Raw genomic sequence first — 16,919 nt, 5'->3', positions numbered from 1 at the left:
GGTGCAGTCACTGTGTACATACATTACATTACTGATCCCGAGTTACATCCTGTATTATACTCCAGAGCTGCACTCACTATTCTGCTGGTGCAGTCACTGTGTACATACATTACATTACTGATCCTGAGTTACATCCTGTATTATACTCCAGAGCTGCACTCACTATTCTGCTGGTGCAGTCACTGTGTACATACATTACATTACTGACCATGAGTTACCTCCTGTATTATACTCCAGAGCTGAGCTCGCTATTCTGCTGGTGCAGTCACTGTGTACATACATTACTGATCCTGAGTTACATCCTGTATTATACTCCAGAGCTGCACTCACTACTCTGCTGGTGCAGTCACTGTGTACATACATTACTGATCCTGAGTTACCTCCTGTATTATACCCCAGAGCTGCACTCACTACTCTGCTGGTGCAGTCACTGTGTAGATACATTACATTACTGATCCTGAGTTACCTCCTGTATTATACCCCAGAGCTGCACTCACTACTCTGCTGGTGCAGTCACTGTGTACATACATTACATTACTGATCCTGAGTTACCTCCTGTATTATACTCCAGAGCTGAGCTCGCTATTCTGCTGGAGCAGTCACTGTGTACATACATTACATTACTGATCCTGAGTTACATCCTGTATTATACTCCAGAGCTGCACTCACTATTGTACTACTGGTGCAATCACTGTGTACATACATTACATTACTGATCCTGAGTTACATCCAGTATTATACTCCAGAGCTGCACTCACTATTCTGCTGGTGCAGTCACTGTGTACATTACATTACATTACTGATCCTGAGTTACCTCCTGTATTATACTCCAGAGCTGAGCTCGCTATTCTGCTGGTGCAGTCACTGTGTACATACATTACATTACTGATACTGTACTCCACCTGCAGAATAGTGAGTGCAGCTCTGGGGTATAATACAGGATGTAACTCAGGATCAGTAATGTAATGTATGTACACAGTGACTGCACCAGCAGAATAGTGAGTGCAGCTCTGGGGTATAATACAGGATGTAACTCAGGATCAGTAATGCAATGTATGTACACAGTGACTGCACCAGCAGAATAGTGAGTGCAGCTCTGGAGTATAATACAGGATGTAACTCAGGATCAGTAATGTAATGTATGTACACAGTGACTGCACCAGCAGAATAGTGAGTGCAGCTCTGGGGTATAATACAGGATGTAACTCAGGATCAGTAATGTAATGTATGTACACAGTGACTGCACCAGCAGAATAGTGAGTGCAGCTCTGGGGTATAATACAGGATGTAACTCAGGATCAGTAATGTAATGTATGTACACAGTGACTGCACCAGCAGAATAGTGAGTGCAGCTCTGGGGTATAATACAGGATGTAACTCAGGATCAGTAATGCAATGTATGTACACAGCGACTGCATCAGCAGAATAGTGAGTGCAGCTCTGGAGTATAATACCTGGTCAGTATGTAATATAATAAGTGACACAGCTGAGCTGTTCGTTTCTTGTATCACACGTTTTGCACTTTTGTGTCTCTGGATGTTAACAATACATGCTTCTGTTCACTGACAGCAAGCAGACATATTAATAGTGAATACATAAATTATATGTTGAAGCTGCAGCTGCGCTCGGTGTCGGCCCTCACCTCCGGTAACGTGGATATATTGTTGTTCTCCAGGTTCAGCTCGTCTAGTTCGCAGCATTTCGCTAATGAGCGCGGGATGGCCGATAGCCGGTTGTATCGCAGTCCGAGGCGGTTCAGGCTGGAGAGATTTCCTACAGGTCAGAAGAAACGAGAAACATCATTATAGTGGGAATAATGGGAATAAACGTCTCACAGAAGAACATGGACAAAAGTCTGATCTAACCGGGCGTCGCTCAATGGTCCACAGAGAGGGAAGTGTGTCTGACCCAGGGTAGAGAGGCCTGGAGAACACGGGGTTAATGTCTGCGCTTAGGCGGGGTGTGAGCGCTGCTCCGGGGGGTGAGCGCTGCTCTCAGGTCCCACAGACGAGACACTTAAACCTTATTAAATATGTAACACCCAGGAGAGACACTGATGATGATGATGATGCGCTGAGAGGGTCCGCCTGCCCCGACACGACGGAGACAAGGAGGCACAAGATGCCAGTAATCGGGGTAATCGTCGCCCCTTGACCTGGGGAGGGGGGGGGGCAGGGGAACATGGGGGGAAGGTTTAGATTTAGGAAGATAAATCTCTCTAAACTTTGTTTCACCGCTCTGCAGATCTCTGCTTGCTGTCAGTGAATGACACCCCTGCTCCTGCGCTCACATAACGGTGTGCAGTCTGTGACCATGTATCAGGAGAGCGCACAGGTGATTGACGGGTACAATTGTATCGCAGGTTTCTACGGTATTATCGGCCTCTGAAGAGTGCGCTCATTTACTGACAGCAAGCAGAGATCCTGTAAATGGAGGAGAACTGAATCACAATGTCTATTAATAAGTTACACTTGTTATATTAAACCGAAAACCCAGTGATAACAGGGCCGGGGGGCCGAGCTGCTGCCAGCTATGGGGGATGCAAGGTCAGGCTGCAGCTGAATCAGAGTGGCCACCGGGGGGAGCACTGACACTTCTGAGTATCATCATTACAGGGGTCGTCCAGGAATGAGAATAGAGCATGAAATGCAGGCTGCAGGGGTCCGACACCATACACGGTGCTGCACGCCGAGTCTGAACAGGCCCTAACCTGTGTACGCTTCTCACAGCTGAGGATTTGCTACACTGTATCACAACAGGCGGTCATCTGAGCCAGACACAAACCTCTCAACTGTTCTGCACACCTGCTACACTGCAACAAACCCTCAGCAGGACCTGATCAGGAAGGGATTAAAGTTTCTGAAAAAAAAAAAATAACTTTTGTGTTTTTTATGTTCAGTGACAGCAATTGGAGATCCAGGAGAGGCGTCCACAGCACAGGCGCTTTGCTCATACAACGGGCGAGCTGTATTGGCAGACTGGCCCTTTAAGGCAACACACCGCTCAGGTTTTCGGGCCAGTTTCGGTTTGCAGCCACTCGCTTTACCGCAGGTTTGTCATTTACCGTCATGCAGGGTTGTGACACGGCCCAGTGGGGAAACCACAGCCATGTTGTCACTCCCTCCGCACCCACTTGTGGGTCACCGAGGAGGAAGTTAGGACCGTTCCCGGATCAAGAGGCAGCGGCCTAAATATCAGGCAGAGCAGACAACTGGGGAAAGTGCAGAATGTGAAAGACGAGCAGAAAGGCCACATGGCAGCCCCGGCAATGGCAGCCCCGGCAATGGCAGCCCCGGCAACGGCAGCCCCGGCAACGGCAGCCCCGGCAACGGCAGCCAGACCCCTATTCACACTCACATTTCAGGACATGGGCTAAAAACTGCACAGAACTGCTGTGAGCAAATTAAAGCTTAAAAAAAGCCGTATAAGACACTTGCAGATCACCGGACCCCAAAGAGGAGGGCAGGGAAGGGAATCAAAGACCCCAAAATCATAGCGGCTGAGCTCCGGAAGTCGGGGGCTTCACTCATCAATGGCGCGTCCGACGGTGCATGGTGTCAGAACTAACAGTGAAGAATAACCAATAGGAGGCCATGCTGGAACGGGGGTCTATGAAGCCATGGGAGGTCCGGCAGAGAGGGCCAGCGACACGGACATGTGATGGACAAGGGCCAGCGACACGGACATGTGATGGACGAGGGCCAGCGACACAGACAGGTGATGGTCGAGGGCAGCGACACGGACAGGTGATGGTCGAGGGCAGCGACACGGACAGGTGATGGTCGAGGGCAGCGACACAGACAGGTGATGGTCGAGGGCAGCGACACAGACAGGTGATGGTCGAGGGCAGCGACACAGACAGGTGATGGACGAGGGCAGCGACACAGACAGGTGATGGACGAGGGCAGCGACACAGACAGGTGATGGTCGAGGGCAGCGACACAGACAGGTGATGGTCGAGGGCAGCGACACAGACAGGTGATGGTCGAGGGCAGCGACACAGACAGGTGATGGTCGAGGGCAGCGACACAGACAGGTGATGGTCGAGGGCAGCGACACAGACAGGTGATGGTCGAGGGCAGCGACACAGACAGGTGATGGTCGAGGGCAGCGACACAGACAGGTGATGGTCGAGGGCAGCGACACAGACAGGTGATGGTCGAGGGCAGCGACACAGACAGGTGATGGTCGAGGGCAGCGACACAGACAGGTGATGGTCGAGGGCAGCGACACAGACAGGTGATGGACGAGGGCAGCGACACAGACAGGTGATGGTCGAGGGCAGCGACACAGACAGGTGATGGTCGAGGGCAGCGACACAGACAGGTGATGGTCGAGGGCAGCGACACAGACAGGTGATGGTCGAGGGCAGCGACACAGACAGGTGATGGACGAGGGCAGCGACACAGACAGGTGATGGACGAGGGCAGCGACACAGACAGGTGATGGACGAGGGCAGCGACACAGACAGGTGATGGACGAGGGCAGCGACACAGACAGGTGATGGACGAGGGCAGCGACACAGACAGGTGATGGACGAGGGCAGCCCCTCCTGGTTCAGATGAATCCAGCATATATTTGGCCGCACTTCCCAGGTAAGGCTCTGTTCACACAATGAGGTTTGGATGTTGCAGATTTTCTGCGCTCGTGAGTAAATTAGATTACTTGGATTATTTCTCATAATACACAGCGTAAAAAAAAACTCACCAAAACCTCATAGTGTGAACGCAGCGTTATAGTCCCCAGCAAAGATTCTCACTATTCTCCACCCCCAGGGTCCCACATTGCTGCGTATCTCACTCATCCATGGCACTGGAAGAAATGCACCGTGAAATCATATACATCCCACAGCTGAGGTTTTGTTACACTCGTACCCAATGCAGTAACCCCTGTGTGAGACAAATGTATGTCCGGGCCAGAGAGTCTCACAATGTAACAGCCTGTTTATGTAACAGAGGACTGTCTAGATTGGATGCAACTGTAACAAACCCTCAGCGGTAACAATTATTAGGTCTGTACAATATGGTGAATCTAGATGTAAACGCGATTGCTCCGATTTGCTGACAGGAACTGGAGACATTGAAAATAAAAGCAAAAGAAAGTAAAAAAGTTTATGAAAACTATTTTTTTTTTTTTTAAATAAAACTGGAAAACCTCAGTAATCGGCTGTATTAACATCTCCGGGCATGGACGGTTCATCAGAATAACTGTGCACCATCACAGGAGCAGTGATCCCAGCAGCGAATACCCTGCAGCACACAGCGCCCCCCAGAGGACTCCTCACCTATTGTCTCCGGCAGGTCCAGGAGCTCGTTGTGCTGAAGGTCCAGGTTGGTGATCTGGGTGCAGTTCCCGATCTCTTTCGGGAGATGTTCCAGCTGATTGTGGGCGACGTCCAGCGTGATGAGATTACACAACTCCCCTGCGGAGACAGAAAGGAAAACACTGAGGACACAGCCCAGGAAGAGGGCAGACAACGCCAAGGAAGGGGGAAGAGGGCAGACGACGCCAGGGAAGGGGGAAAGAGGGCAGACGCCGCCAAGGAAGGGGGAAAGAGGGCAGACGCCGCCAATGAAGGGGGAAAGAGGGCAGACGACGCCAAGGAAGGGGGAAGAGGGCAGACGACGCCAAGGAAGGGGGAAGAGGGCAGACGACAGGGAAGGGGGAAAGAGGGCAGACGCCGACAGGGAAGGGGGAAAGAGGGCAGACGCCGCCAAGGAAGGGGGAAGAGGGCAGACGCCGCCAAGGAAGGGGGAAGAGGGCAGACGACGCCAAGGAAGGGGGAAGAGGGCAGACGACGCCAAGGAAGGGGGAAGAGGGCAGACGACGCCAAGGAAGGGGGAAGAGGGCAGACGACGCCAAGGAAGGGGGAAGAGGGCAGACGACGCCAAGGAAGGGGGAAGAGGGCAGACGACGCCAAGGAAGGGGGAAGAGGGCAGACGACGCCAAGGAAGGGGGAAGAGGGCAGACGACGCCAAGGAAGGGGGAAGAGGGCAGACGACGCCGACAAGGAAGGGGGAAGAGGGCAGACGACGACGACAAGGAAGGGGGAAGAGGGCAGACGACGACGACAAGGAAGGGGGAAGAGGGCAGACGACGACGACAAGGAAGGGGGAAGAGGGCAGACGACGACGACAAGGAAGGGGGAAGAGGGCAGACGACGACGACAAGGAAGGGGGAAGAGGGCAGACGACGACGACAAGGAAGGGGGAAGAGGGCAGATGACGACAGGGAAGAGGGAAGAGGGCAGCCGACGACAGGGAAGGGGGAAGAGGGCAGCCGACGCCAGGGAAGGGGGGAAGAGGGCAGCCGACGACAGGGAAGGGGGAAGAGGGCAGCCGACGCCAGGGAAGGGGGGGAAGATGGCAGCCGACGACAAGGAAGGGGGAAGAGGGCAGACGACAAGGAAGGGGGAAGAGGGCAGACGACAAGGAAGGGGGAAGAGGGCAGACAACAAGGAAGGGGGAAGAGGACAGATGACGACAGGGAAGGGGGAAGAGGACAGACGACGACAGGGAAGGGGGAAGAGGACAGACGACGACGACAAGGAAGGGGGAAGAGGACAGACGACGACGACAAGGAAGGGGGAAGAGGACAGACGACGACAAGGAAGGGGGAAGAGGACAGACGACGACGACAAGGAAGGGGGAAGAGGACAGACGACGACGACAAGGAAGGGGGAAGAGAGCAGACGACAACGACAAGGAAGGGGGAAGAGGGCAGACGACGACAACGACAAGGAAGGGGGAAGAGGGCAGACGACGACAAGGAAGGGGGAAGAGGGCAGACGACGACAAGGAAGGGGGAAGAGAGCAGACGACAACGACAAGGAAGGGGGAAGAGGGCAGACGACGACAACGACAAGGAAGGGGTGAAGAGGGCAGACGACGACAACGACAAGGAAGGGGGAAGAGGGCAGACGACGGCAAGGAAGGGGGAAGAGGGCAGACGACGACGACAAGGAAGGGGGAAGAGGGCAGACGACGACGACAAGGAAGGGGGAAGAGGGCAGACGACGACGACAAGGAAGGGGGAAGAGGGCAGACGACGACGACAAGGAAGGGGGAAGAGGGCAGACGACGACAAGGAAGGGGGAAGAGGGCAGACAACGACAAGGAAGGGGAAAGGGAAGAGGGGAGACTACAACAGAGGGGGGAGGGGAGACTACAACAGAGGGGGGAGGGGAGGATGGGATGGAGGATTACCAGAAGCTGAAGTCATCAGCCTCAGCAATGATAACATTCCTGCTCAGTTGCCTCTTGCTACATTTTCATTAGTGTTGTTTAGAAGGGAATTACAGCGCTAATCCCAGATAAAAGCAGATGAGCAGATTATACACAGGATTCAATCTAATCTAATCACTTGGTAAATACCAGAACCCAGCAGCCAAAACCACAGGATGCACAAGAATGATGGACAGGAGGAATCGCACTGTGCAAAACACTAAGGGGCGGAACCACAGAAATCATTATAAAAAATCATCTATATATTCAGAGGACATACTAACAGAACAGTGAGTGCAGCTCTGGGGTATAGTACAGCATGTCACTCAGGACCAGCAATGTAATGTATGTACACAGTGACTGCACCAGCAGAATAGTGAGCGCAGCTCTGGGGTATAATACAGGATGTAACTCAGGATCAGTAATGTAATGTATGTACACAGTGACTGCACCAGCAGAATAGTGAGTGCAGCTCTGGGGTATAATACAGGAGGTAACTCAGGATCAGTAATGTAATGTAATGTAATGTACAAAGTGACTGCACCAGCAGAATAGTGAGCGCAGCTCTGGAGTATAATACAGGATGTAACTCAGGATCAGTAATGTAATGTAATGTATGTACACAGTGACTGCACCAGCAGAATAGTGAGTGCAGCTCTGGGGTATAATACAGGAGGTAACTCAGGATCAGTAATGTAATGTATGTACACAGTGACTGCACCAGTAGAATAGTGAGTGCAGCTCTGCAGTATAATACAGGAGGTAACTCAGGATCAGTAATGTATGTACACAGTGACTGCAGCAGCAGAATAGTGAGTGCAGCTCTGGAGTATAATACAGGATGTAACTCAGGATCAGTAATGTAATGTATGTACACAGTGACTGCACCAGCAGAATAGTGAGTGCAGCTCTGGGGTATAATACAGGATGTAACTCAGGATCAGTAATGTAATGTATGTACACAGTGACTGCACCAGCAGAATAGTGAGTGCAGCTCTGGAGTATAATACAGGATGTAACTCAGGATCAGTAATGTAATGTATGTACACAGTGACTGCACCAGCAGAATAGTGAGTGCAGCTCTGTAGTACAGCATGTTACTTCTGAACTTAAGCCTTCAGAAAAGTCTGTAAACTCTGCGCAATGATGTAATATTCACAATGCACCAGATCCTGGAATCACACTGGCTGAACGCTGCCGTGTCTGAGCTTGTAACCCAGAAAATATTCCAGTAAATCGTCTTCTAGAAGGGCTCGGCTCAGTCAGAAGTTTTGGCAATAGCTACAGCAAAGATAAAAATTGAGAAGTGTACTACCCACCCAGCGGCGCCTGGCACGCACCCTCCTGTCCTGCCGCCGGACCAGTATAGAAATATAAGCATAGTTCTGGCTGTCAGGGCATGCTGGGAGTTGTAGTTTAGCAGTAGTTGGAGAACCCCATATAGGAGATGGCTATTCTAGCGAGTGCCCAATACCCCAGAATCACTGAAGACCCCATTTACAGGTCAGTGACAGAGGGGGCCGCAGATGAGACCGGGCGGTGGAGAGGAGCACGTACAGCGATGGATGGAGTCTGTCCTGATGACCCAGGGAGGTGGTGGGAGAGAGCGGGGAGTGTGGGACTTTCTGCGCAGCACATCCGGGTCAGCCAGCTGCGAATTATCAGGGGGGCAGCGCAGCTCCCACCCATGAAATCATGCACTGTGCCTTGGTTTGGGGGGCTCTCTGGGGTGGAGGGCATAGATCTGCCAGGACTAACGAGGTGGGATGTCCAGAGTGTCTGTCACTACACAGAGGGTCTTATTCCTGTCTACTTGGTTGGTTAGCTGAGTTTTCGTCACTCTGTGTCATCTCAAATCGGTCTAATGTAAACCCGCCAATAGAAAGATTATTTTTGTGGGATCCACTAATCTAGACGGGGCGACCATCGTGGATGTCCAGTCTGGGGGTGGCAGACCCTCGCTGCGGCTCTGCCCGGTCTCTGGAAGGTGAGGGCAGCGACTTCTGGAAGCGTATGAAGCGATCTCAGGAATCTGATGTCAACGGAAAAGAATTTTTACCCTGCACCGAAGCGGAGAGTCTTGGCGGGAGGTCAGCGCTCGGCAGCGGCGAGATGACAGCGTTAACCCTCCACTGCCGGCAGCGGTCATCGCCAGACAGGGCTCATACTGGAAAGACTTTGTATCGGATAACGGAAACAAACATCTGTTTACAGATTGCTACGTTCAGCGGATACAATGTATACAGGGGACACAGAACTCCGCCCTTAAAGGGACTGCGCAGGGTTAGGAAAACACGGCTGCTTTCTTCCAGAAACCGCACCTCACGTGTCTGGACTGTGACAGATAAAGTAAACGCCACTGCGCTGCAGTTCCACACACGACCTGTGCACAAGTGGGGCGCCGTCTATAGAAAAAAGCATTTTGTTTTTGCACTTTTATTTTCTCCAAGAGAAAATCTTTTATTTTTATTTTTTCCATCCACAGTCGTGTGAGGACTTGTTTAGTTGACGTTTTGAAGGACACCGTTCACTTTACCGTCTAATATCCTGAAAAACTAGAAAGAAATTCCAGTGTTCTGAAACAAAATGCGATTCTTCCACAGTGCTTGGTTGACACGATCCTCCACATCAGGGCGATAACGGCAAAAAACAAACGGAAAAGGAATTTTTTTTATATTGTTGTGGTGACAAATTCTTAAAATCTTTGGAAAAAAAAATAAATGTGTTTGTGTTGTCATTTTCAGAGACCCTAAACTCCTTTTATTTCTGCGGATGGAGCCGTGCGAGGGACGACGCTTTCAGCTGGGATTTTATGGACACCATCTTGGGGTACACACAACGTACTAATCGCTCTTCATGGGGGGCCGGGAAATGTCCGAGTTTTGAGTTTCCTTTCTTTTTGGTGCATAATGAACGGATTAAATAGATTTTATATTTTGATACATCGGATTTCTAAGGATGCAGAGAACAAATGGGTTATTTATTACGTCATTTACTTTATTCTCCATTTTTGAAGTAGGAAAGGGACGGGCGTTAAACTTTTTTTCTTTTGGGGCGGGGGGAGGGGAGATAATACATTTTTTTAATCTTAACTTCATAGTTATGTCCCCTTTGGGGACTGGAATCTGATCGATGATTAATTACACACCATTATACTACCCGAGAAGCCAATACATGTTAGTGATGGCCGCTGCGTGCAATGGGAGCGCTCGGATCCCTGCTGCATCACACCCTGCACGGACCAGACACGGGGCACTAAGGGTTAAGGCTCTACAGCGCAGGACACGAGGAGTTTTGGCGGTATTAATCCACTCATGGCCGCGAAACGAACGCTCCTCAGTTTTAAAGGGGAAGCACCTTTCTTCGATACAGAATTGGCCCAGTGAAGAATGCAGCACGTTCAGGGAAGCTTCCTCCTGTTCACCCAGCAGCTTCCTGGTTTACAATGAGGCAGTAAATGGCTGCAATCATTACGTCAGGCCGCAGACGGTTTCCCAAGATCAGAGGGAGATTACATCCAGTCACCATCTATTCACTATCCAACCCCTGACAGTCAGAGATCCGCACTGCTGTGTGCCGCATCTCCCTGCGCCGCCTGTGTCAGTCTTCACTGCTATTCTATCATTAGACTTAATGACCAGGAAGATCAGGACAGAAAGGACATAGAGTGACCTAAAGGGGCAGGAAATACAAAAGAGGGCCAGTGATGAGCGGGGGTCCGATCATTCCAAACCCCACCCATCTGCAGAACATAAGAGGTGCGGGGATTGTTATGGTTGTGGAGAATACAGCAATCCCACATCATACACACAGACATGAAGCCCCTGCAATGACCACGGAGGACCAAAGGGTTAAGAAACTGAAAACTCCAAGATAACACACATACTGTACTGTACTCCAGAGCTGGACTCACTATTCTGCTGGTGCAGTCACTGTGTACATACATTACATTACTGATCCTGAGTTACCTTCTGTATTATACCCCAGAGCTGCACTCACTATTCTGCTGGTGCAGTCACTGTGTACCGTACATTACTGATCCTGAGTTACATCCAGAATTATACCCCAGAGCTGCACTCACTATTCTGCTGGTGCAGTCACTGTGTACATACATTACTGATCCTGAGTTATCTCCTGTATTATACTCCAGAGCTGCACTCACTATTCTGCTGGTGCAGTCACTGTGTACATACATTACATTACTGATCCTGAGTTACCTCCTGTATTATACTCCAGAGCTGCACTCACTATTCTGCTGGTGCAGTCACTGTGTACCATACATTCCTGATCCTGAGTTACATCCAGTATTATACCCCAGAGCTGCACTCACTATTCTGCTGGTGCAGTCACTGTGTACATACATTACTGATCCAGAATTACATCCTGTATTATACTCCAGAGCTGCACTCACTATTCTGCTGGTGCAGTCACTATGTACATACATTGCATTACTGATCCTGAGTTACATCCTGTATTATACCCCAGAGCTGCACTCACTATTCTGCTGGTGCAGTCACTGTGTACATACATTACATTACTGATCCTGAGTTACCTTCTGTATTATACTCCAGAGCTGCACTCACTATTCTGTTGGTGCAGTCACTGTGTACATACATTACATTACATTACTGATCCTGAGTTACATCCAGTATTATACCCCAGAGCTGAACTCACTATTCTGCTGGTGCAGTCACTGTGTACATACATTACATTACTGATCCTGAGTTACATCCTGTATTATACTCCAGAGCTGCACTCACTATTCTGCTGGTGCAGTCACTGTGTACATACATTACATTACTGATCCTGAGTTACATCCTGTATTATTCTCCAGAGTTGCACTCACTATTCTGCTGGTGCAGTCACTATGTACATACATTGCATTACTGATCCTGAGTTACATCCTGTATTATACCCCAGAGCTGCACTCACTATTCTGCTGGTGCAGTCACTGTGTACATACATTACATTACTGATCCTGAGTTACATCCTGTATTATACCCCAGAGCTGCACTCACTATTCTGCTGGTGCAGTCACTGTGTACATACATTACATTACTGATCCTGAGTTACATCCTGTATTATACTCCAGAGCTGCACTCACTATTCTGCTGGTGCAGTCACTGTGTACATACATTACATTACTGATCCTGAGTTACATCCTGTATTATACTCCAGAGCTGCACTCACTATTCTGCTGGTGCAGTCACTGTGTACATACATTACATTACTGATCCTGAGTTACCTCCTGTATTATACACCAGAGCTGCAGTCACTATTCTGCTGGTGCAGTCACTGTGTACATACATTACATTACTGATCCTGAGTTACCTCCTGTATTATACACCAGAGCTGCAGTCACTATTCTTCTGGTGCAGTCACTGTGTACATACATTACATTACTGATCCTGAGTTACATCCTGTATTATACCCCAGAGCTGCACTCACTATTCTGCTGGTGCAGTCACTGTGTACATACATTACATTACTGATCCTGAGTTACATCCTATATTATACCCCAGAGCTGCACTCACTATTCTGCTGGTGCAGTCACTGTGTACATACATTACATTACTGATCCTGAGTTACATCCTATATTATACTCCAGAGCTGCACTCACTATTCTACTGGTGCAGTCACTGTGTACATACATTACATTACTGATCCTGAGTTACATTCTGTATTATACTCCAGAGCTGCACTCACTATTCTGCTGGTGCAGTCACTGTGTACATACGTTACATTACTGATCCTGAGTTACCTCCTGTATTATACTCCAGAGCTGCACTCACTATTCTGCTGGTGCAGTCACGGTGTACATACATTACATTACTGATCCTGAGTTACATCCTGTATTATTCTCCAGAGCTGCACTCACTATTCTGCTGGTGCAGTCACTGTGTACATACATTACATTACTGATCCTGAGTTACATCCTGTATTATACCCCAGAGCTGCACTCACTATTCTGCTGGTGCAGTCACGGTGTACATACATTACATTACTGATCCTGAGTTACATCCTGTATTATACTCCAGAGCTGCACTCACTATTCTGCTGGTGCAGTCACTGTGTACATACATTACATTACTGATCCTGAGTTACATCCTGTATTATACCCCAGAGCTGCACTCACTATTCTGCTGGTGCAGTCACTGTGTACATACATTACATTACTGATCCTGACTTACATCCTGTGCAAAAACGCAGCAAAAATCACAGGTATCAGGTCTTGCTGTGTAACAGGCACTAAACTGAGTCAGCATGAAAAAGGCAGCATCTTTAATGCCAAGAGATCAAGTTTTGCCTGCAGAAAAAAAAAAAACACGAAGCAAAAACGCAATGTGTGAACATAGCCTCTGCCAATGTGTCAGGTAAACTATTCCTGACCAATTCACCTCCCCCTCCATTTTTACTTTTGCAATATTTTTTCATGAACCTTTTTGTTCAGCCGTCATTATAATTGTCAGATATAAACATCTTTTTCCAATAAATGACTTGATAAAATTGCCTTTTTTTTCCCAAAAAATGTTTTATGGTGTCACATACGTCTCGGATTGGTGGCCGAACACCTTACATTGTTGATGCTTGTATGGTGGAAGCAAAGCTGAACTTGGGAATCCTGAGAAACGCAGCAAATAAGTCAGAAAAACTTGATTTTTGGCTGCAGCAAAAAATAAAAAATCAACGTGTGATCATAGCTCGAGGGTCCTATGCTGTCTAAGTGTTGATGCAGTTTTCTTTCAGACCCCATAAGTGAGCCGCCTGTTCATTCCGCGGCAGATTGGTGGGAGACGGATGTACAGGACCCCCACAATCCCGGGAATATAGGGATGGTGGATGGGGCATCCTTGTTCTTTGCCATCTTCTGCCCTATAGGCGTAGATTCATTACAGGACCACGTCCATGCCTCGCCGCTGCAATACAACCTTCTGCTGTCAGTGAATAGCATCTAATAGCTGAAGACCCCCTTTTGACCCAATATTTCTCACAGCTGGGGGTTTTGTACGATTGGACATAATGTAGACAATCCTCTGTGTGCCAGATACATCACAACACAAATCTCTCTGCTGGGCTGATAGCTTGTTACAATGTAACAGTGCAGGAAAAGATCTAGGTCCAGGCTGTATAGATTGTAGCAGATCCTCAGCTGTGGCAATGTAATGGGATCTGCCCTGTGGAAACAAACTGTGACTGATATGACAGCAAGCGGAGATTTTGAAAATGGTGATGAGCTGAAACCAAAGTCTATAAGAAAGCTGCCGATGCTTTCATCATATTCTGATGTTACGGAGCGGGATCCACCCCAAACCAGGGAGCGCCCGTATGCCCGGCAAATGGGGAGTGGCAGAGAGGAGTCCAACCCAAACCAGGGAGCGCCCATATGCCCGGCACATGGGGAGTGGCAGAAAGGGGTCCAACCCAAACCAGGGAGCGCCCATATGCCCGGCACATGGGGAGTGGCAGAGAGGAGTCCAACCCAAACCAGGGAGCGCCCGTATGCCCGGCAAATGGGGAGTGGCAGAGAGGAGTCCAACCCAAACCAGGAAGCGCCCATATGCCCGGCACATGGGGAATGGCAGAAAGGGGTCCAACCCAAACCAGGGAGCGCCCGTATGCCCGGCACATGGGGAGTGGCAGAGAGGGGTCCAACCCAAACCAGGGAGCGCCCATATGCCCGGCACATGGGGAGTGGCAGAGAGGGGTCCAACCCAAACCAGGGAGCGCCCGTATGCCCGGCACATGGGGAGTGGCAGAAAGGGGTCCAACCCAAACCAGGGAGCGCCCATATGCCCGGCACATGGGGAGTGGCAGAAAGGGGTCCAACCCAAACCAGGGAGCGCCCGTATGCCCGGCACATGGGGAGTGGCAGAGAGGGGTCCAACCCAAACCAGGGAGCGCCCATATGCCCGGCACATGGGGAGTGGCAGAGAGGGGTCCAACCCAAACCAGGGAGCGCCCATATGCCCGGCACATGGGGAGTGGCAGAAAGGGGTCCAACCCAAACCAGGAAGCGCCCATATGCCCAGCACATGGGGAGTGGCAGAAAGGGGTCCAACCCAAACCAGGGAGCGCCCGTATGCCCGGCAAATGGGGAGTGGCAGAGAGGAGTCCAACCCAAACCAGGGAGCGCCCATATGCCCGGCACATGGGGAGTGGCAGAAAGGGATCCACCCCAAACCAGGGAGCGCCCGTATGCCCGGCACATGGGGAGTGGCAGAGAGGAGTCCAACCCAAACCAGGGAGCGCCCGTATGCCCGGCAAATGGGGAGTGGCAGAGAGGAGTCCAACCCAAACCAGGAAGCGCCCATATGCCCGGCACATGGGGAATGGCAGAAAGGGGTCCAACCCAAACCAGGGAGCGCCCGTATGCCCGGCACATGGGGAGTGGCAGAGAGGGGTCCAACCCAAACCAGGGAGCGCCCATATGCCCGGCACATGGGGAGTGGCAGAGAGGGGTCCAACCCAAACCAGGGAGCGCCCGTATGCCGGGCACATGGGGAGTGGCAGAAAGGGGTCCAACCCAAACCAGGGAGCGCCCATATGCCCGGCACATGGGGAGTGGCAGAAAGGGGTCCAACCCAAACCAGGGAGCGCCCATATGCCCGGCACATGGGGGTGGCAGAAAGGGGTCCAACCCAAACCAGGGAGCGCCCGTATGCCTGGCACATGGGGAGTGGCAGAAAGGGGTTCAACCCAAACCAGGGAGCGCCCGTATGCCCGGCACATGGGGAGTGGCAGAAAGGGGTTCAACCCAAACCAGGGAGCGCCCATATGCCCGGCACATGGGGAGTGACATCCGACCCAAACCAGGGAGCGCCCGTATGCCCGGCACATGGGGAGTGGCAGAGAGGGGTTCAACCCAAACCAGGGAGCGCCCGTATGCCCGGCACATGGGGGTGGCAGAAAGGGGTCCAACCCAAACCAGGGAGCGCCCATATGCCCGGCAAATGGGGAGTGGCAGAAAGGGGTCCAACCCAAACCAGCGAGCGCCCGTATGCCCGGCAAATGGGGAGTGGCAGAAAGGGGTCCAACCCAAACCAGCGAGCGCCCGTATGCCCGGCAAATGGGGAGTGGCAGAAAGGGGTCCAACCCAAACCAGGGAGCGCCCGTGTGCCCGGCAAATGGGGAGTGGCAGAAAGGGGTCCAACCCAAACCAGGGAGCGCCCATATGCCCGGCAAATGGGGAGTGGCAGAGAGGGGTCCAACCCAAACCAGGCAGCGCCCATATGCCCGACACATGGGGAGTGGCAGAGAGGGGTCCAACCCAAACCAGGGAGCGCCCGTATGCCTGGCACATGGGGAGCGCACAGATGTGGGAATGTCCTAGGCGGCAGTGTCTATACAGAGGACACATTATATACGAGAACGGCCCCTGATCGCAGCCCCCCGACCGCCGGCGCTGTAATCAGAGATGGTCTTCCTGTTCTGTTTGGAGTCAGGAAATGACGATCCCTGATTTTCAATGCGGATGAGCTCCTGACTGCAGAGGAGAGCCGGGCACAAGCAGGGGGCATGCACCCAGAACGTCTGACCTCTGCCGAGCACGTACACACATGGCAGCCGCAGCGAGCGCACATTGTGCTCCGCCATGTCTGGATGCTGTGCATGCACCCAGAACACCTGACCTCCACTGAGCACGTATACACATGGCAGCTGCAGCGCACAGCGAGCGCACATTGTGCTCCGCCATCT

The 16,919-nt window shown here is 51.1% G+C and overlaps 1 protein-coding gene across 3 annotated transcripts in view; it reads right to left on the bottom strand.

The window, feature by feature from the left end:
* Nucleotides 1-16,919, bottom strand: part of SHOC2 (SHOC2 leucine rich repeat scaffold protein) — a 59,954-nt gene that overhangs the window by 15,737 nt on the left and 27,298 nt on the right. For all 3 annotated transcript variants that reach the window (XM_069754282.1, XM_069754283.1, XM_069754284.1), the window contains exons 3-4: nucleotides 5,285-5,422; nucleotides 1,643-1,773 (exon numbers count right to left, since the gene is read on the bottom strand). In XM_069754282.1, the coding sequence (XP_069610383.1) occupies nucleotides 1,643-1,773; nucleotides 5,285-5,422 (269 nt within the window). The remainder of the gene's footprint in view (nucleotides 1-1,642; nucleotides 1,774-5,284; nucleotides 5,423-16,919) is intronic.

The sequence above is a fragment of the Ranitomeya imitator genome, chromosome 2, assembly GCF_032444005.1.
Source record: "Ranitomeya imitator isolate aRanImi1 chromosome 2, aRanImi1.pri, whole genome shotgun sequence".
In the NCBI taxonomy this organism is placed as follows: Eukaryota; Metazoa; Chordata; class Amphibia; order Anura; family Dendrobatidae; genus Ranitomeya; species Ranitomeya imitator.
The sequence above is the reverse complement of the archived record's forward strand: the minus strand, read 5'-3'. Positions and strand labels throughout refer to the sequence as shown.